The 20999-nt window shown below is 41.3% G+C and overlaps 2 protein-coding genes across 3 annotated transcripts in view; one reads left to right on the forward strand and one right to left on the reverse strand.

Moving 5' to 3' along the window:
• Positions 1-269: 269 nt before the first annotated feature.
• The window catches only part of LOC146695500 (zinc finger matrin-type protein 4), a 76001-nt gene continuing 55271 nt past the window's right edge, over positions 270-20999 (reverse strand). Inside the window, exons 6-7 of one of the 2 annotated variants that reach the window (XM_085477721.1) lie at positions 18024-18120; positions 270-1252 (exon numbers count right to left, since the gene is read on the reverse strand). In XM_085477721.1, the coding sequence (XP_085333847.1) occupies positions 1231-1252; positions 18024-18120 (119 nt within the window). In that variant the 3' untranslated portion in view covers positions 270-1230. The remainder of the gene's footprint in view (positions 1253-18023; positions 18121-20999) is intronic. The other variant, XM_085477722.1, reaches the window with a different exon arrangement.
• LOC146695501 (E3 SUMO-protein ligase ZBED1-like) lies at positions 5557-8475 on the forward strand. The gene is made up of 3 exons (XM_085477720.1): positions 5557-7127; positions 7304-7556; positions 7727-8475. Exons 1-3 carry the CDS (start codon positions 6010-6012, stop codon positions 8141-8143), a joined length of 1788 nt encoding a protein of 595 aa, XP_085333846.1. The 5' UTR covers positions 5557-6009; the 3' UTR covers positions 8144-8475.

Below are 20999 nucleotides of genomic sequence, written 5' to 3' on the forward strand. Positions count from 1 at the left end.
GTTCAAACAGGTGCCATTCATACAGGTAACGAGTGGGGGACAGAAAACCTTCTTACAGAAGACGTTACAGGTCTGTGAGAGCCAGAGATTTTCCTTGTTTGAGGTGACCAAATACTTATTTTCCACCCTGATTTACGAATAAATTCTTTACAAATCCTACCATGTGGATTCATGGATTTTTTTTTCACATTCTGTCTCTCACAGTTGAAGTGTACCTCTGGTGCAAATTACTGACTTCTGTCATCATTTTAAGTGGGGGAACTTGCACAATCGGTGGCTGACTAAATACTTTTTTGCCCCACTGTACATGTTGCCCTTCTCAGAAAGATTTTTTTTATCACCTCCAGACTGCATCTGACATCAGTATTTAGTGCTATGGGAATGTTTTGAGCAGTAAATGATTCACAGAGTTGCACAGACCCTCTTCAGAGCAGAAGTTCAATAGTTTCTTTGCTACTTTTCTCTCCCTTTTAATCTTCAGGTTTTGATTATTTTGGCATATGTGAAAATGGGTTTCAAAGTGGCACATCCGCAATTGGTAGACAACACTAGATTCAAACCAACAGCTTTTTGAAGTTATGGAAATTCATGCAATCTGCAATGGCTGAGGTCATCGGGAAGTTTCTTGTCCTTGAAAGTCTGGGCCTGAGTAGGTCTCAAGTGGTCTGAAAGTGAGCCGCGCTCACGGCACCGTCAGCATCACTGCATATTAAATACACGTTGAAACACAAGATTCTGGTCAGACTTGGTTCACGGTCAGAGCACTTGGGGGCGGGGGACTGCTAGTTACATGGTTACTGTAACTGCTGTTCTGTGACGATCATTGTCATGGTTTTCACCACTCCGAGCAATGCGCTGACATCATTTCAATTTCAGGATTGTGGTTCACACTGGAATTACATGGCAATACACAGCCGCAGGTCTTCTGACGGACGCCGGTGTTTAGAGCTCGTTGAAGGTGCTGAATAGATCTCAAAGATATATTATTTTTTGATTAAAGATAGAAATTAACACACTCACAATGACCCACGCACTCGTACTGCAGATGTGTGCATAAGTGCCTATGACACACATATAGGCTATATACACAAACACACGCATACTGAAGTTGCACTGCACGACTTTCGCATACTCTCGCATACTAAGACAAGTCCTCTTTTCGGAAGTTGTTTATTCCAATAATCTCTGTCTTCATCACTTCTTCTTTCCAGAGTGGCCTGTCTCTCTGACTTACTGCTGGTGTTGCTTCAGGCTGAAAAACACAGAAAAGAATTTGTTAGTCGTGTTCTGTCTCTGACATAGGCAGATCCGACAAGACAGGGCTCTTTAACCACAGGGAATATCAAGCCCATGGGGCGAAAGATATTTTAGTGTCTGATATGTTTGGTCCCGTGGAAGCAATTTAATTTACCTGTAAATCCGCGTCTCGTGCCGTTTTTCATATAGCGCAGTCGTCATTTGTAATATAACGAGACATTGTAACCTTGGATTGCTGTTATTATATCGTATTATCTGCTGCACTGAAAAGAATTCCCTTTTACCGGGAGTGACAGCTCGACTTTATGTAAAGCATTAACCAATAATCCGGTTTCACAATCTTCTCATAATTACAGCAGCCTTCTATCTGGCTATACTCCAAATTGAAACAAAGAGGAAAGATACGAGCATAAACCCTCATGTTTAAGGTGCGGTAATTACTGTGGATTTAGCCTTTATCTTGAACCGCTGATTGTTTTTCATGATGACGGCTGCTGCGGCTGCATTCTGCGGCTTTATCGCCACGAAACAAAGCAAGTGTGGCGGCAAACATGCCGCATTTAATTAAAACAAGGAGATAAATCGGATTGAAGATCACGCCACGCAACACACACCTAACTGAGTAGGCATTTTTAGGGCAGGGTGTTCAAAGGACTCGATTCTTGAGAAATCCCACAGCTGATATTGAGAAAATGAAATGAGTGCTTGGTATTTCACTTTTCTAAATGTCATAGCAGAAATCTCAACAATAATGCGCAACACTTCCTTCATCTCGGCAACGCTGTTGTGTAATTGTTTCTCACGTCAGTTTGAGGTGCCTTTTAACTTTCATGATGCTGTTTTGAGAGGTTTTCTCTCCAGTATGAGCTAAACTTCTACAAACTGAGATAAAAGTCAAGTGAAAATGAGATGTTTGGCTTCATACGTCTGTATCAGTCTGAGTCTGACAACGTGTCCCCCGAAAACCACAACAAATTCCACCATTTTCAGCTCAGTCCTTGTTAAACTGTCATTCCTGTCCTAATTGGGCTGTTGTCCCCACCCACCCAGCATCTCCTCCGCTCACACAGAAACACACACACACGTTGCCAGCTGAAATGGAGTGAGAGAAAGAGAGAGGATTCATGGGCACCATAGCTGTCAGCACCTATTCCGGTAATGGCTGTTAAAACAGTGGCCTCTACACCCTGTCTGGTCTGTCAGGACTCATCTAGCACGTTAGATTCTCTGAAGAGTGGAGGGCACGAGTCTGGTAGCTTGTATTGTTCTCTCTGAGGGGACAGGTAGCAGCAAGGAGGGGCGGGAGGGCAACAAGGTGGGAGGGGCAGAGCGAAAACACTGTGGGGTAGAAGAAGGGGTCAAAGAAAGTCAACAGAATGATGTAAGCTGATAGAAAAAAAGGGCCTGAATCCAAATTCTTTGTACATTCTACATAAATATGTAAACATCATACACAAAAGGTGTTATTGATACACAAAGTAATTATCTAAACAAATAATTTTATCCAGAGATTTTTGTTTTGACCATTCTACAAATCCCAATACAAGCACTTGGGACACTGAACAAAACAAAATGCAGCCGTTTAAATACAGCATAAACAATTTATTCTGAATAAATAAATAATACCCATTTTGAATTTGATGGCAGGAACACGTCTCAAAGGACCATGCTCACCACTGTGTAGCATCCCTTCTTCATTTAACATCAGGTTTACAGTTTACGGTTGATTCTAATTAGTTTACATTTATTGATTCTTGCGACCACTCAGATGTGGACTGATATTTATTCAAGCAATCTTCATATTTTAGGAGGTTCCATCAGCATATGTTTAACATTCTTTCTTGATCCAGAGCATTATTACCGTTAATGATGACAATGTTTATCCGGCTGATGATACATCACAGGTTACAGGTTATTTTAATGTGTCAAGTACAGAAAGACAGTGATACGTTTTATTGTTGGTTGGCTGCATTGCACAAACTAATGAGAATCACAATTCATTAAAAAGTCAAATCCAGTACAAATGCCATTTTGCTAACATCTGACCAATCATTCTGTGGAGGGACAGACGAACTCACCTTGCTATCGCATAAGTTCATTGGTTGTTAGCTTCAGCCTCAGGTAGTTGGCTAAACGACAAAGCTACCAGATTTTTTTTAAAAATCTTTGTGTTAAATAAATCATTAGACTGGTACAGTTAAGCGGACGATGTTTTTTTTTCTTCACTAGCAGGAAGACTCACGTGTTTTACAATTTACAACCTGTCAGCAGGTACACCTTTTAACTCCATCAACAGTGACAGGCTCCACCTGGTGGCACAAATATGTACTACAGCAAATCCACAATAAATTTCCACCCCATGTCCTTCAGCTTTTACAGTTGGTTTTCATATGAACGCACAATAATATTGCTAGCACCATGTTCAGTGATGCACAAGGTCAAAACATCCTATTTCACAGTTTTCTTGTGGTTGCCATGTGAAGGGCATGTCTCCAGTTGTTTAATAATGCAATATGGAGTGCAGCCTTTTAAAAAAATTAAAAAATTAAAAATTAAAAAATGTGTGCATGCAGTGCGCAAAGCCGTGCCAAACATTTCACAATCACTTCAAAGGGAAGTCATGCCTGTACAAAAAATAATTAATACACACTATAGCATGTTTGAGCAATTCTATCACATCTTATGGTGAGAGAGGTACATATATATTTTTTACTCAAGGAGCTTTTTCCCCTGATGCTTGAAAGCCAGTGGCATACTTTATTTATTTCTTGTAAGTATAAAGCAATTTCATAAAGGGCAGTGTAATAACTGATTCAGGGAGCTTTATTTTCCATAAAATAATTAAGTAAAGTAAAGGCTGTGAATGGTTTCTAGGATTTATATTATGGTTTGAAATTTTCCCTGGGTAAATGTGAGGGAATTGTAATTGTGTTTAAATTCAGGTCTGTATGTTATGTTTGCTCAATATTCTATTTAAGCTGTTTCAAGCAGCAACTTGTTAGGCTCCGTGTCTGTACTGTATACTGATTGTTTAAAAACATGGGTTCATTTCTCAAGTCTTCGATTGAAAAAAACCAAAAGAGTTTGTTTCAATCAGGTCCCAGCTTCCATTAATTACCAGGTTATTTATCATATTGTTTGGAAAATGTCCCTTGGCGGTTTCTATAGAGCAACATGGTCGAGGGATCTGCTGAGTGTGTAGTGAATACACAAACACCCAACATGTTCCTCCCTTTTGCATAATGCCTTCAACTTTTACATTGAGTGCTTTTGACATAGTAAATTTGTAAGCGCTTTTCTGTTTCTTTTTAACGTTTACCTAACAAAAAAATATTTATTATGATTGAATCAATTTTATCCAGTCAAGAAAACATTTTAGTGGTGATGACTATCCTTGAAAAAAGCCCTGCCATACTTTTATTAGTCCAGTATATGAGCAAGGTGTTACATGGTGAGGAATAGAACGATGAAGGCTGGAAAGATGACAGAGCCAAGAAAAGCAGCAGGACACTAGAAGGTGAAGCTGGGGAAGGGGTACAAATAAAGGTCACGGTCTGTGAGTGGATGGGGTCGTTAATAAATAGACTAATCCAATAATCTCTCCCAGGGCCACACATGTGGGATGTAAGATATATGGGGATGAGAATGTGTGTGCGAAAGAGGGCAGAAGCAGTGCACGAGCCTGTGTGTCCGAGGGAGGTGTTGGTGAGGATGTGAAGGTCACCTTGGCACGCTTTGGATGCGTGTGTGTGTTTTTGCATGTCAGGTATACAGTTCAGCAGTGGCAGTTGCAAAGGGAGCAGCGATGTGAGTCATGGTTCACGCATGATCCGGCTAACCCCATCCCCCAACACAAACCACCACCCTAAAAAAATAAAAATCAAATAAATAAAACTCACCCTTACCTTATTAAGTTAACGGACAGCAACACCCAGGGCGGTGTATGCGTAAGCTTGTGTGTACGTGTGTGTGTGTCTGCATACAAAGTCTGCCTGTTTGTCTGATTTTCGGGTGAAAGGTGTAAGGGAAGACAAGGACAAATACCTTTGGGGGAGATGAAAAGAGCCCAAGGCATGAGCCTACCTCTGAGTGTGTGTGTGTTCAAGTGTGACAGAGGGGGCATGTGAGACGAGAGCCAACCGATGAATCCTGAATTAACCTTTTCCTCGCCTCAAGCGGTGAGAGGATGCACACACACATTGATGGGGCTATTACACATGCATGCATATAGCAAGCCTGGCCTATTAGCAGGTCGACAAGTCAACCATTTGCATGGGATTTATCTTACAATAAGCACTGTAATCTCCAACTGTCGTTGCCACCCTCTCTCTGAGCCTTTCCCTTTTAAATGTGCATTAGTCTATTTTGTGTCTGTGTTCTCTGACGCTAAATAATTACCAGGGTGAGTAGGCTAAATGGATTGTCCCAGACCTCACCATCATACCTCTGGGGCCTACGGCAACATCAGCATAAACACACATTAAAGCAAGCCAGAGGTCGAAATATATCAAAACTAGGGGTGTCAAATTATCGCGTTAATTGCGATTAATTAATTACAATGTTATTTAGCGCGTTATGTTTTTTAATCTCGTTAATCTAATTTTTAATCTCTTGACGTCATTGATTTTGTATGAGAGTTGCTATGTTATAAAATCCGTTTTTATGTGCTGGGCTCCTTGTGCTTGACTTGTTGGGGGTGGAGTCACGTCGTGAGGTCAAGGTGAGAAGTGGTGATTAGCTTACAGTGTGGATATGGAGGCGCATCTGAGAGTTGTTGGCCCAATGAACGGGAAATTTGTATTTCATAAACGCCCCGACGGCACCATTGACAAAGGTAAAGTGGTCTGCCTAGAGTGTAAGAAGGAGTTTGCTTACCACCGAAGCAGCTCAAGTTTGGCCTATCACCTCAACGCAAAGCACCCAGCCGCGAGTGCAGCAACAGCTAGCAGTGAAGACGTTAGCAATATAGCAAGCCAGAGCAAAGCTTTTCGCCAAACAAAACTAGAGAATACCCCTCGTATGAGCAAGTCTGCGACCGACAGGCTGACTAATGTTATTGCCAAGTGGATAGCGATGAACTGTAGGCCGATAAATATAGTAGAGGACGAAGGATTGACAGAGGTGTTGCAAATTGCGTCCAATGACCCGTCATACAAGCCGCCGTGCAGGACTACAGTAACGACCAAAATCAGCAAAATGTACGACGGCGAAAAGAAAAACAAACTTGAGATTTTGGCGGAGGATTCTCCCAACTGTGTTGCTATAACCGGAGATCACTGGACCTCAGCTGGCAACCACAGCTATTTTGGGGTGACTGGACACTTTATTGATAGTGAGTGGAACCTCAACTCATTTGCACTGACCGTCATGAGAACAGAAACCAGGCACTTTGCTGATAAATGCGCCGAACAGTTCCTCAAGGTAGCAAATGACTGGGGTATTGAAAACAAGATATCCACCATTGGCACAGACAGCGCAGCAAACATGCTGGCTGCTATGAGAGCACTTCCATATGAGCACATCGCCTGCAATGCTCACATTCTCCAGAGGACCATCACGGTATGTCTCGATAGCAGTGGTTTTGTCGGTGTACTGGCAAAGTGCCGCAAGATTGTTGGTCATTTTAAACAAAGCCCTGCGAGTACCACAGAACTTAACCAACAACAAGTAGCACTCGGAAAGAAGAGCGATCAACTTATACAGGATGTACCCACCAGGTGGAACTCGACTCTCGCAATGGTCTCACGCCTCCTATGTAACCGAGAGGCTGTCCAGGCTACGTTGGACCAACAGAACCACAGGTTGGTCTTGCCAACCGAAGCTGAGTGGGCGAAACTGCAGAGGCTGGAGCTCCTGCTTGAACCATGCAAGTAAGTTCAAATAAACACCTTCCCATTTTAATTATATAAACTACTGTTACATGTGTAAAATCAAAATTAATGAACATAACAAGGAACTTTTAAGGACAATTAAATTGGAAATCAGTTACACTTTGATTTAAATGAATCCAGCTAGGTTTATTTAGCAAACCTCTCCACCTCTGCAGGTATGTGACAGGGCTGCTGGGTGGTGAGGCCTACGTCTCTTGCTCTGTAGTGCTGCCTGCTTTTCGCCATCTGTACCGTGTCATGGACATTACTGATGATGATCCTGCCTACGTGGTGAAGTTCAAGAATGCCTTCCAGAAGGATCTGGCAGCACGACGAGCTAATGGCAACGAGATATGGTTCGAGGTGGCCACAGCATTGGATCCACGGTTTAAGGATTTGAAATGTCTTCCAAGAGAAAAGAGGGAACAGGTAGGACAATAAGGTTAAGCTGGACTAATGAGTCCAATTCATTATCAAATCAAACTTTTATTTATTATATGGAACACAAAGTTCTTTACAAGATTAAATAAAAAAAAAAAAAAAGCACTTAGTTTTAATCACAATCATTCATTCATTCATTCATTCATTCATTCATTCAGGTGTGGACCATTCTGGAGAATATGCTCCAGGCAGCAGAGCCCAGAAGAGCAGATAGTCTCCAGCCCTCCACAGAGGATGATGGACCAGCTCAGAAGAAGAGGAGGAGCGAACTCCTTCTGGGGTCTGACTCTGACTCAGAAGATGGAATTGAGTCTGGAGAGCTGCAGCGCTACAGAGCAGAACCCAGCATCAGTATTGATGACTGTCCCCTGCAGTGGTGGTATGCTCACTCAGGAGTCTATGAAAAGCTGTCAGTCCTAGCACAAAAGTACCTGGCCTCCCCAGCTACCTCTGTACCCTGTGAGAGACTCTTTAGCCTTGCAGGCCACATAGTGCAAAAGAAAAGGGCAGCCTTGCTTCCAGAAAATGTTACCAGGCTGGTGTGTCTTAGCGACTGGCTGAGGAAGAAGAAATGAGACACATGTGGTCAGCATAGCTGCTGTGTCATTTGTAGCCTACTAGAATAGATTGCTTGATGTTCAGCACTTTTTTTTGTGATGGAAGAATACTTTGATGTGCTAACTTGCAGCACTGCAATGTCAGTTTTATTTTTCATTATCTGAAGCAGAGGAATTTCAGTGCTGTATTGCTCAGAAAAGAGCAACTCTGATGTGCTAACTTGCAGCACTTAATTTATTTGATTTTATTTGTATTTATTTTTCCACTTATTTTACAAAAGAATACAACAGTATGTAAATGGTTGCATCTGTTTAACGTTTGTTAAACAATAAATGACTTTATAAAGTCACTTTCTTTGTTATATCAGTCTTTTGGTCTGCCACAATAAGTTGAGGGCTTTCCTCAGCTATTTTTAGGTGAGATTAAAAAAGAGATTAATTAGATCAATTAATTAAAAATCATAATTAATTAATCTCTATTTTTTTTTAAATCTCTTGACAGCACTAATCAAAACAAAGCGCCCAGAAAGCAAAGGCCATGCAAACCTAGTGGGTGATGTGAATGGAAACAATATTAAATGGGCAGTTAAAGTTCAGGCAGTGTCATTGGTCAGAGAATAAGTATATATTATAACCATACTGACAGCTCACATCAAGTGAAATACACTCTACTGCACTTGGTTTTCACTTGTGGGTTCCAAGTAGGTAATTAGTGACGTTTCTTTGTTTACTTTTTACTTTCAGTGTATCTTTACACACATAGAATCTTATCTGGATCTGTCAGTATGCTTTATATTTACTGGAAAATAGCCTTAAAAAAGCCTTTAAGGTAGTCTTTATGTCAGTTATGAGTTCTTTAATAGAAGTTTTGCAAGCCCAAACCACTCAAAGTAGTACTGTTGATTAATATTCTAGATTTGATTATAGGAACTAATTAATATTTAAAAAGACAGACATTTAATTGTGAAAAACACGTTAAAATATATAATAAAAATATTAAAAAATGCTTTCTCTGCGACCTGCTGGAGCGGGGGGGCTAGGAGGAGGAGTTGGCCGTCCGACTGCGGTCTGGAGTGTGGGGCCTCCCTGCTGCTGCGGAGTCGGGGCGGTCTGCCTCCCCCCACCGCAGGGAAAAGGGTAACACCACCTGGGTCTGGGGGCAGTTCCCCCCCCTCCAGGGGCAAGGGTACCTAGACCCGGTTTGTAGAGTACGCTTGGGGAGTGTGATCGTGTGTACAGCGTCTCTTTACGTCTGTCTCCACGTTGGTTGAGTGTGGAGTAAGTGTATATGAGAGCATGAGGGTGGGAATGGATGTTTGTGTCTGTGTGTGCCTGTATTTCTGTGTCTATATGTCAGGTTGGGTGTCAGGCGCCACCTCTCTGGGGACATCTCAGGCCCTCCAAGGTTTGGAGGCCTATCTCCCCCTACCACCACTTCCCCTGCCAGTGGCGGACTCCCTCAGACATCGGTGCGTTGGTGGTTCTTTGTGTCCGGGGGTGGGCGTCCGGGTACACACCGGCTCACTCCTTGGCGGCCGCTTATTGGGGCCTGGAGCCTGGGGCTTGCTCGGGCCACTTCGGAGGTGGGGTGCCCCCGGCCTCTCGGCCTGGGGCTCGGTCACTCAGGCACGGCTGGCTGCCGGCGGAGCTCACGGGCGCGTCACTGCAACTCCCCCTGGCTTCTGCTCCGCGGCTGCTGAGTGAGCCCTCATCTGGGACTCTCCTCAGCTCTTTCTGGGACAGTGGCGCAGCTGCCCCTCTGTTGGTCTTCCTTGGTCTCTTGTGTTCTGGGGGCCTCTGGATGTCTGGAGTTTTGATCTCCTCCATACCTGCTTCATGCCCTGGAGGACGGGGCTGTGGCCCCTCCACACCCTCTAGCAGATCATTACATGAAGGAACCTTTTAAAAAACAAAAAACAAACGCGTCCATGCTCACAGGTGTACACACGGGTGATCACACCCACAAACTACACCCTTTTTGGCTCCTACCTCAAAGCACACTGTGTTCTGTTGATCTTATGTGCTGCACAATAATGTTTAATATTTAGTATTTACTGTCATATTCCCATATATCATTGTGATGTTGTTTATTCTATTACTCTTGTTCTCTTCTGCTTGTTTTCTTTTTTCTTTCTCAGCAGGTGATCCAGGTGATTGATATGCATTTTTTTTTCTTTTTTTCTTTTTTTTCTTTTTCTGCTCATTCTGTTGGTTTTTGTTTTTTGCCCTTCTCCCCCGTCCCTCTTCTCAGCTGTTTCTCTTTCCCTCTTTCTTTCTCCCCTTCTTTCCCCCAGTCAAGTCTGTCCCGTATTCAGTAAGTGAAAATAAAATAAACAATAAAAGGTGAATCAAATGGACCATTATGGCAAGGCTGGGATGGTCAATTTGGTAAAGTAAATCCATTGGGCATCTTTCTTTGCCTTTAGACAACAATTCTGATGGCAAAAGAGCCAAACGGGACAGGCAAAAAAAAAAAGAAAAAAAAATATATATAATAAAAATATTAAAAAATGAGATAGAGGCAAAGTTTCTGGCTTGTTAACTGAGTGCTATCCTGCAACAGCACATACTGTGTTGGTCAACTTTGAACAACTGTGTGGTGCACACCTAATGCAGCTCTCACTGCTCCAGTCTTCAGACACATCTCAGCAGGAGTAAAGACACACACAGAGAGAGAGCAGTGAATAATTTAGCTGGCTTTAATTAGAGAACATAAGCTGACGAACTGAAGGTAAAAGGTGTAAACTCAAAACAGTTATCTGGCTCTAACCTTTCCTGGAAGTTTTTTATAAATAAATAATAGTTAATACTAAGAGTAAAGCAATTAAATACATGAGCTAACTTAATGGATGTAAAATAAAACAATTAAAGATTAAAAATATGATTTTGTTGCCAATTTTGACAGCCCTGAAACCCATCATAGTGAATTTTATTTATGTTTACTTACTGCGTAATATAAAATCTCTTTTGTGGAAACTGTAAATAATGCAATATTTGTATTATAAAAGGGTAAATATGACACATTAGTGCTGGTGTATTTGGCTGTTTCTTGCAATTGACAACTTTCTGAAAAATTAGTGTTTCTAGTGCAAATCCTTGACAAACAGTTCACAGTAAACAGGAAGTTATACCCGTAGAGTAAATAACTGATAAATACTATAGTGTGTCTGTGTACCGGCACATCTGGACCAAGATTCAAAAGTAGCTGACTCCTGCTTCTTCATGGAAAACCGTCCAAAGTCCGTTCACCCTGCTGCTAACTGGCAGCAATACAAAGAAGCCGTACAACCAGACCTGCTCAGGATGGGAGACTACTCAGTTCCTCCTGCACACTTCACAACAAACTATTTCTTTATTTTTACATCCTAGTTATTAATTCAGTCATTTATAATCTTCGGCTTTGTATTTGTAGCATATACAGGCTACATCTGCATTAGATTAACTTGTGTTGTATGTCAGCCATCAAAATGATTTTTTTTTTTGTGGGGCAAAAAGTTGCATAGAAGTTTTAAAAGTTGATCTCATATTACCCGTGCTACGAGTGCAGGCTTGCAGTCTCTGCTGGGAGCTGCTTCCCATCATGCGAAGACTTCCCAGATTTTTGCACAGCAGTAGGGCTGCAAAAAATCCCAGCTCAGCTTTTGTCGGCTGATGGCCTTATGTTCCTTCTTTAATTTTCACTTTTTTCTACTTAGCCATTAGCACGCAGTAGTCGAGTTAGAAACCAACACGGGGATCTAATGCTCATCTGTCTGTTTCGGTTCTGTCTGCTGCCTACTTGTGTCTCTATCTCCTGGCCAGCTTGGTGCATCAATTTAATTGCAACATACTGTAAAGTGTGGAAGCCTTCCATCCAGTTTATTAAGTTATATCTCTGCTGTTATCATCCTGTACAGGTCCAATTACAACAGCCAGTCTGAAGCAACTGCTTGGACTCTGCAGCATTTCAACTGACCTGCAGCTGACTGTGTATGAAACAGGCAGTACTGATAAGCAGAGCTGGCAGGTTGATGCATCCAGCTGTTTAAAGAATACAGAAATCTCTTGTTTACGGTGACACATTCCTAATGCCAAACAGCACACGCTCGTACACAAACTCCCCAGAAACAGACACAGACGCACACACGCATTTTTCATGGATGTTTCTTCGGTGAGAGCTAATCCCCTGCCGCTGTCAGCCGTGCTTTTTGGAAAGCTCCTTACACAAGCCAAAGCTCATCCTGAGTGTGAAATAACACACACACACACACACACACACACACACACACACACACACACACACAGATTTAAACTTAGGGTGTAAGATTGCACATAAGTTTGCCAAAGTCTTGTCCATCCAGTCCTGTGAAAGGAACAATCATAGAAGATTCCTTTGCACGGGTTTTTTTTTTTCATATTTCAACATCCATCCATCTATCCATTCTCCTCTGCTCATCCTTTTTGGGGTCGAGGGGATGCACAAAAATATAAAAGACATTTCATCTTGACAGCTTCTTTTTTTAAGGAAACAGACTTGGTAAAAAACATTTGTACTCAAGCCATGTGCCAGCCAGCCAACAAAACCAACTAAAGCAAAGGAAAAAAACGCACTGCCCTCATTCATATCTAAACTAGCAATTCCTTAGAAGTTGTCTGGTCTTTTATTCGTGCTGCAGCCTTGGTGTGTGCATAGAACTGCGTTTGCACTTTTATGTCAGCAGGAAAATACTTTTCAAACGTTTTAGCACAATAAAACCTGAAAGTGGAATATTTTCTATCATACTCAAACCTGATGCTACACTTTTATTGCGAAGGCTAAAATGGTAAGCGTGCTGATGTAGAAACAGGAGATGTGCGTAACAGAGATTTATTGGTTTCACACACACACACACACACACACACACACACACACACACACACACACACATTCAGGCGGCTGTTTTCTGTTTCATCTGAGTGACTGGGTGAAGGCAGAGGAAGTGAGACTGATGAGGTGGAACCTTCGGTCTTGTTCTCTGTTTCCCAGAGGATCGATAACAGCAGTGCAACAGAGCTGGCAGGACTCTTTTTACAGTACCAGTTTTTTGCTTTCATAGACTCCAGAATTTAGCATGTGCACGCAATAACGCCACAAGGGCTCACAGCTGTCACACTTTTAAATTGCTTGTGCTATAAAGGCCCTCTCGTGGACTTTTGCATACTTTAAACGGTAGCAAGAAAAAAACAGAAGATGGTAATTTCGAATATTTTTGCATTATAAATGGTCAAGCCGCTACACTTCTTCTGTTGAACTACACACACGCGCACACACACATACACACACTGGAGCCTGATCCTGCCAATCATATGATTGAGTGATTATCAGCAAGTGTGAGCACCTCTATAAAGTCAGGGGTACTTTGCTGCTCTGGAGCATTTAGGTGTGTGTTTGTAGCACAGTGCTACAATTTCTCCAGGAGTGGACGTTCCAGCAAATTCACAGCAATACTTAAAGAAAACCCAAGAGTGGCATCTCAGACTGTTCAGGCATCAGTTAACATGATAAATGTTAAACCTTATGACAGTACATTACAAGAAGACTGAATAAGTATGGCTTGTTTGGTAGGGCTGTCAGTTTAAAGCCTGTTCTGTCCAAAAAGGACATGGCAGCGCGCCTTAGGTAAGCAAAGTACAGAGCAAAGCACAGAACTTCTGGAACAATGTCTTTTGAACAGACAAGACCAAAGTGAAGAAGCCTGGTGAAAATCAAACACAGCATATTAGCACGACTACCTCATGCCAACTGTGAAACGCAGTGGTGAAGCAGTGATGATTGGGGTTTATTTTTTTAGACAGAGGACCTGGACAATTTGCAGTCTCTGTGTAGACCATGAATTCCCCTGAATAACAAAGTAATTTAGAGTCAATTGTGAGGCAATCCCTCTGACAGATAAAGCTTGGCCAAAATTGGGTGCATACAACAGGACAGTGCTCCCAAGCAAACAGCCAATGTATAATACTGTGGCGGAAACTTAAGAGAACTGTGTACTAATGAATGTCCACAAATTAAATTAAACAAATCAAAGCTGTAAAGAAGAGTGGGACAAAATTCCTCCACAGCGATGTGAGACGTGGATAAAATCATACAGAAAATTATTATTTCAAGTTACTGCTGCTAATAAATCGTGGGTTTTTTCACAGGACTACACGGTGTCTTATGAGAGATTTATTTCATGCCTATAGGATTAAAGCACTTATTGCATTATAAACTTTATGCCCTAATGTTTTGAACAAACCTGAGTAAATGCCTTTGTTCTAAAAGAAATGACTAAAGACGAACTCTGCAGACATATCCAGCAAACAACCTTCCTGGAAGCCTGTCAGATAAAATGTGTGAGGGACTTCCTCTGTTTCTGTTCAGTGACCTTTCAGTGGTTTCCCTGTAAATCGTCCTGGTACCTCTCCCTCAGTGGCTCATCTATCATGCCCTGTAAATCCATCACCTCCATCTTAAGCAGTAAAACCTCACAGCTGTCTGCAACAATGGGTTCATCTCACTGTCCACTATATATTTGCTCCACATATCTCTGGTCCCACCTTTCAGTTCAGTTTAAGGAGATTTACTCTGTTGTGATTTTGTTTTATTCTGCATCTTTCTGTCTGTATTACTTCATTGCTGTATGTCTGTCTGTCCCTCCTTATCAGTTTTTTTCCTCAGCCTTTTGTCGTGTCCTGTATACCCGTTTTATTTCTTTTTTCCTCTGTCCCAAACGTAACGTGTCTGTTTGCATCTCTCGTCCCATCTGTCTCTTGGTGTCTGTGGTGCGTGCTGTCTCTATAGTACATATCTGTCTTGCTTACTCTCTCATTCTCTCTCCTAAGTATGACTCTTCCAGTGTGTCTGCCCGCTTCTCTGCTTTGCGACAGTAAAACTGACAGAAGGAGAGAGTTATGAGCCACTGGTTCCCCATGATTTACCGTCTCTGGACAGAGACATACAACTCAACAATTGCACATGTCAGGAGTTTAGCTTATGCTCTTATCAAGGTTGACTAGATTGAGTTACCTTGCTTACTGGTATGTGGAAGTAAATGAAGAGTGACTTCTGAAATCACTTCTGTGACCTTCAGTCTTACTACCAAGTATTAAAAAATACTTTTTCCTCCGAGTAGCATCTCTTCTGAAATGTAATCATGGAGTTACTCAAGGTTATTACCCGAACTTGTCATGAAAGTTCAACAACTACAAAAACCTGCTAATTCTCATTTTCAAATCACACAAGCCTCTGATTAGTACATCAGATACTATTTGTACCGCTGTGAGAAGCTTCTTTGCATCTCAGTAAATCACAGTAGGGCCAGACAGCACTGTGGGTAGGAAAAAAATGTGGTTAAACTTTGCCTCTATCTCTGTGCCTGACTTGTAGACACACGTTCTCCTTTTTTTAAACAGCCATCAGATGATTAGTGAGATTTCTAGGGTTATGGGTGGGTTCTGGTTAACATCCACTGGTTTTTATAACATTTTTGCCTGAATCATTCAAATGAAAAATCAGAAATTGCATGAAGACTTTATTTGAAATGTAACACCGTCTGAAAATGCGCCTTTTTTGTGTCACTACAACAAAGGAAAAACTGGTTGTTGCAGTAAGTAGTTAATGTGAATTTTTGTGCATGCAGAAGGCAACAGATTTACAATTTTTGCCAATTTATCATAGTTAATCGCCTTGTTATCACAAACCGATTACATGCATTTGCCAACTTGACCCCATTTAATCTCATACTGATGGTAGCAGCTGATACCATCTTATTGGAGTTTCATCGCTGCAAGTTGCTTTGAAGATGGCAACTGACTCCCAGTTGTCACAGACCTGGACCCATTTTTAACGCAACTATTTCAAAGGCAACGAGACTGCAAGCTCATTGCACAGACTTGCACCAACTTTTTCACCACTGTTTTCCATAGTGTGACTTAGTTAAGCAAAGTAACTGTGCAGGCAAATGGGAAAACATATGTCAATTATTTTAAAGTGTCCTCACACTGTATGATCTTTAAAGCTGGCAGAACAGGCCTGATGTTTCTCATGATAAACATACAGAGCATCATCTGCTCTTTATGCTTACAACCAAATACATATTTTTTAATGGATTAAAGAAAATCTTTGCTTTCTGTTTTTCTCACTTCTTTCTCTCGCTGCCTTTCTCATCCTTGTTATAGCTGCTGCTGCTTTTCTCACTACACCCACCAGTCTCTAAGAGTTAACTTGCTTACAGAAGTTTAGTCTGTGCAGCCCAGACAGCTATATGCTCTAGGGTAGTTAAATACCAAAAAATAAAAAAAAGCTTCAAATTTCTAAAAAAGGAAAAACAAAACAGCAGAAAGCTGCACTAACAATATAATATCCTCAAGCGCCCTTTTATCTGACAAATACATTCATAAAATACTTAATTTACACTGTATTCCTTTAAATACAGACAGATGCATGCACGCACACAGACGAGCACCATTAACCTGCCTATAACCATGCTGACAGCTATCTCATGGCAAACGCATGAAATGTAACGGTTCCATATCACAGTCTCATCCTGCGGGTGGATATAATTTCTCAGACACCGGCTGTGATTCCTTGGGATTTTCTAAAACCAGTAATGACCCAAGCCTAATTGTGAAAGACTCATTATAATAAATTCCACATTGTTATTTTTGTAATTCTCAAATCTTCTGGAACTTTCATTATATTTCATTTTACTCACATATAAATCTGATAAAACAGAAACTAATGGAACCATCAGTCCTTACTCTTTGAAACAACATACCGCTTCTAATGTTGGAGCTTTTTTATAGTATATTTTGTGACAGTGATAAATACAGCCCCAAATGGTTTTCCTCACACAGCATGGTAAAGTAAAAGTAATGTAAATAAGTGAACGTCAGTTTTTAGGCATTTACAATACAAGTCAGCTCTTGTCATTAAATCTATGTTGTTTTCTATTTTTGTTTCAAGTAAAGACATGAAAGTGTATGATGCCACCCATTAGTTGGTTTCTGTTCTGAATCTAATTGTATTTGCATTGCATTTGTCTTGCTTTTACAAATCAAATGTAACCATATTTGGATAAGAGGGTAGAAATTGAGAGTTGTAATAATAATAATAATAATAATGGATTGGATTTATATAGCGCTTTTCAAGGCACCCAAAGCGCTTTACAATGCCACTATTCATTCACTCTCGCATTCACACACTGGTGGAGGCAAGCTACGGTTGTAGCCACAGCTGCCCTGGGGCAGACTGACAGAAGCCTGGCTGCAATATCGTGCCATTGGCCCCTCTGGCCAACACCAGTAGGCGGTAGGGTAAAGTGTCAGCCTATGCTGGCTAGTTAGCTCTTGGTTAGCAAGCCACAACCTTTGGGCTGTATCAGGAAGTATAACAATCCACTGTAGTGACCTGTTTCTGAATAAGGAAGCAACATTTAGCTTGAAAGTATATATAACTGGAATGCTAACTTTGGAAAGTGAAATACAAACTTTAAACAAAATGTATTAACTGAACAGCACTCACATGTGAGTCAGCGTTGCCATGCTCTTGATGATGTATAACTACAAACTGTAATATAGTTTCATATAACAACTTTTACAAATGGGAAAATCAGACACCAAACAATTGTAAAAATGCGTATTTCCTGCTTGAAAGTATTAGCACTGGACTTTGAGCTGGAAAACGAATCGTTCAAAGAAATCATTAAAAGCCCAAAATGACTATGACATTTTAAAAAAATGCCTGAAATATACTTGCACAGTGAATCTTTATAGATCTTTATACCCGTGCAGGCTGCATTGATGGCGAAGTGTAGTTGCTTATCCAAGGAAGTGCATGCCATGTCATTAAGGTGTAGAGTTAACACAGAAGTATAAATCTGCTGTATGTTGTTGTACTCACTTGTTCTGGTGCTTGGAGCCCTGGAGGTGTGCATGATACTGCTCAATGGAGTTGAGGACCACACTGCAGACACTGCAAGAGTAACTACTTCGCAGCCCTAGAGAGACATAAACATATTATAGTTACTGTAAGTCACTTTCTGTAAGTATGATTTATAACAATCCCTAAAAGCTGTCATCATCATCATCATCATTTGGATCACCAGCTAGTAGTAGTGAGCCCAACATGAGCAACAATAAAAATCTGTACTGACACTAAGTAACAGTCTAATTTTTACCCTCAGTAGTGCTGGGTAATTTTCCTAATTAGAGTGCATCTGGAAAGAGATTTGATTAGACTGATCATTAGCAGAAAACCAGTTACATTTTTAGATCCTTGGATCAGTGCCCCCTTCTTTTTAGTGCCTGCGTGTGTGTGAGGGGTTCCTTTTTAAAACTTGCACTAGAAAGGCGGGTACCGCAGAAGAATTTGGACTCTAGGAATCAGAAACGAACAGCACAGTGGGATGTGTGCATGTCTGCTTTGTGTGCATGCACAGTTGTATTGTGTTGGTGAATGCAAGCTTGAGTTGGTGCAGCTCAGACACAGATGTTAACTAATTAGAGGGTTTGCAGGTGGTCGCGATGAACACCCAAAAATAGATCGATGAATTTGGAGATACTCATGGAGTGGGGAGAAGGGAGAGTTGGTGGTGCGGAGATGGGGATTAGGTAGAAGAAGCGAGTGAAAGAGAGGAAATATCCAGAGAATAATACGATGGTTTAAACAGAGGAGGGAATGGATAATGATTTATTACACTGCAGCATTGATGTAGCATTCACGCTGGTGTTTAATGACCACAAAAAAATGTGTATCCAAGCCCCAAAATAACGTCCCGTGGTAACTAGAGCACCGATTTTAAAATCGTCTTTCTTTTTCATAAAAGGAAGCAGAGGAAATGATCTCTCTGGGTAATCAGCAACACGCTATAATTGCCCGTGTTTCCCCTGTTAGAGATACAATGAAGAGCTATTTTTGTTTTCTCACTTTTTGCACACTGCAGAGCCATCACTGCAGAACTTTACTTTATTTTCTGACAATGGGTGTGAAATTTTAGTTATGCTGTGCAACTAAAAATTGGAGTGTGCCTGCTTGTGTGTACATGCCCTTTTCGCTGCTGTCATTATCGTCCTTGAGATTTATGACTTGTCTTAGTATTCCTTTTGACCTTTCGTAGCAGTAATTGGTGAAGTACACTGGGAGATGAAGTTGTAATATAGTTAGGAGTGGTGGGAGGTCGTTTAGGCTTGGGCTAGAGCTGCATAATGTGGCATATCTACTCCCTGTTGCCTCAAGAGTCCCTTAGTCTCTTTCAGGGGTGATTAAGGATAAGCAGTCATTTACAAGAAAGCCAGGACTGAATTAGTTGCCTGAAGTAACTGCTGTCTTGGCTTAAATGTTGATATTTTTGCAACTATTAGGAGCTAATAACTAATTCTGTGTGTATGTGTGTGTGAAAGAGAGACAGAGAGAGTGGGAAAAAAGAGAGCCGGCACATCTTCCACTGCCAAAATGTCATTACTTCTGTTCTCTCTAAATGAGAAGGCTATTAATTGGAGAAGTGATAATTTAGAAAGAAAGGAAAGATAAGTCTCTCTTTCTTCTTTCCTCTCTCCTCCCCGTAATTCTATACTGCTGCAAGGATTACATAAAGAGGTCTATTCTTTTATGTGTGATTATGAAGTGTGTTACATGTGCATGTGTACACGTTCGCAGACAAAGGCAGCTTTCCTGCTTTTAGCCTGATTGATGTCACCTCCACACTGACTGCCCGAGTAGCAGAGATATACAATATGCTGCAGTTTGTGTCAGCACCAGCCTTTTGTAAACACACGCATAAACATATGCACAGATAACGTGTTTTGGTTAATAAAGCAGTTCTGGCACAAGACCACACTGTGCCCTAATCCATGTTAATTACATGCAGGGAAAGTGTGTGTGCAACGTGGCTCAGGGTTGTGAATGTAGGGTTTTTTTGCGAGCATGAGCAGTATTTGTGAGGGAGTTCTAAGCCTTGTTAATTACACAAGAAGATATGCCAAGAAGAGAGAAAAGAGGGGGTGAGAAGCGCTAAGGCAGTGGGTGTGGAGCTGTTTGTGGCTGTCGTTTAACGTACAGAGCCTTCTGGCATTGCTGGCACCCCCGGTGTGGAGATGCCTAAATGGTTGTCAAAAAAGTAATGAGCTACATTTTGTGCTTAGAAAATTGGGAAAATTATGTTTGTTTCAAGAGTCTTGTTGCAGCGAAATTCAACATCCTGCTGCAGTTTCAGTGTGTGATGAATTTTAGCTTTCAGCTTTTTTCACTATGTCCCAACTCAAGCAACATTAATGACCCATTTGGAGCACGATATTTGTGGCTCGTTCCAATACCACGCGCTGCCAAGCTCTGACTGCAGCTCCTTTTTATGTGAGAGGCTCAGAGGAATTTCAGGTAGCGGTTAGCACTAGCAGTTGTGAAATCTAGTCTTTTGCACACACTTTTGGTGAACGGTGGGATTGTTTGAAGACAAAGAGGGAGGGAAATGGGTCGTGTACAACTATTGAACATCAAGTTTCCTATGGATAAATTCAAGGTAGAGTTTCCTCTAATTTGCACTCACTGTAGGGTATTCATGTGTAATGTTATTCATGCTTCTTGTAGGATATTAGTTTATGGAGCGCTTACTACCCCAGAGCCTTTGTGCTTTAGTTTACCATGTGCTTTGCAAGATTAAAAATGAACTGAATCCAAGAAGAGCCCATTGAGATGCAATCAAAACTAACAGTCTGCAGCAAATACTTGACAGAGCCTCTCAAAGGAATATATCGCAAATACCATAGAAGAGAGGGGTTGAGATTTGGGTGAGAGTCAGATTAAATCCAAGTGGAATTTTACCAGCAAACTTTGAAGGACTTAGAGAGAGACTAATTATTTTTTTGCAGCCAGTGTGACAGT

Source organism: Copadichromis virginalis, linkage group LG13 (genome assembly GCF_057382275.1).
Source record: "Copadichromis virginalis isolate Kocher_CV1m ecotype Utaka linkage group LG13, C_Virginalis_male_GT1.1, whole genome shotgun sequence".
In the NCBI taxonomy this organism is placed as follows: Eukaryota; Metazoa; Chordata; class Actinopteri; order Cichliformes; family Cichlidae; genus Copadichromis; species Copadichromis virginalis.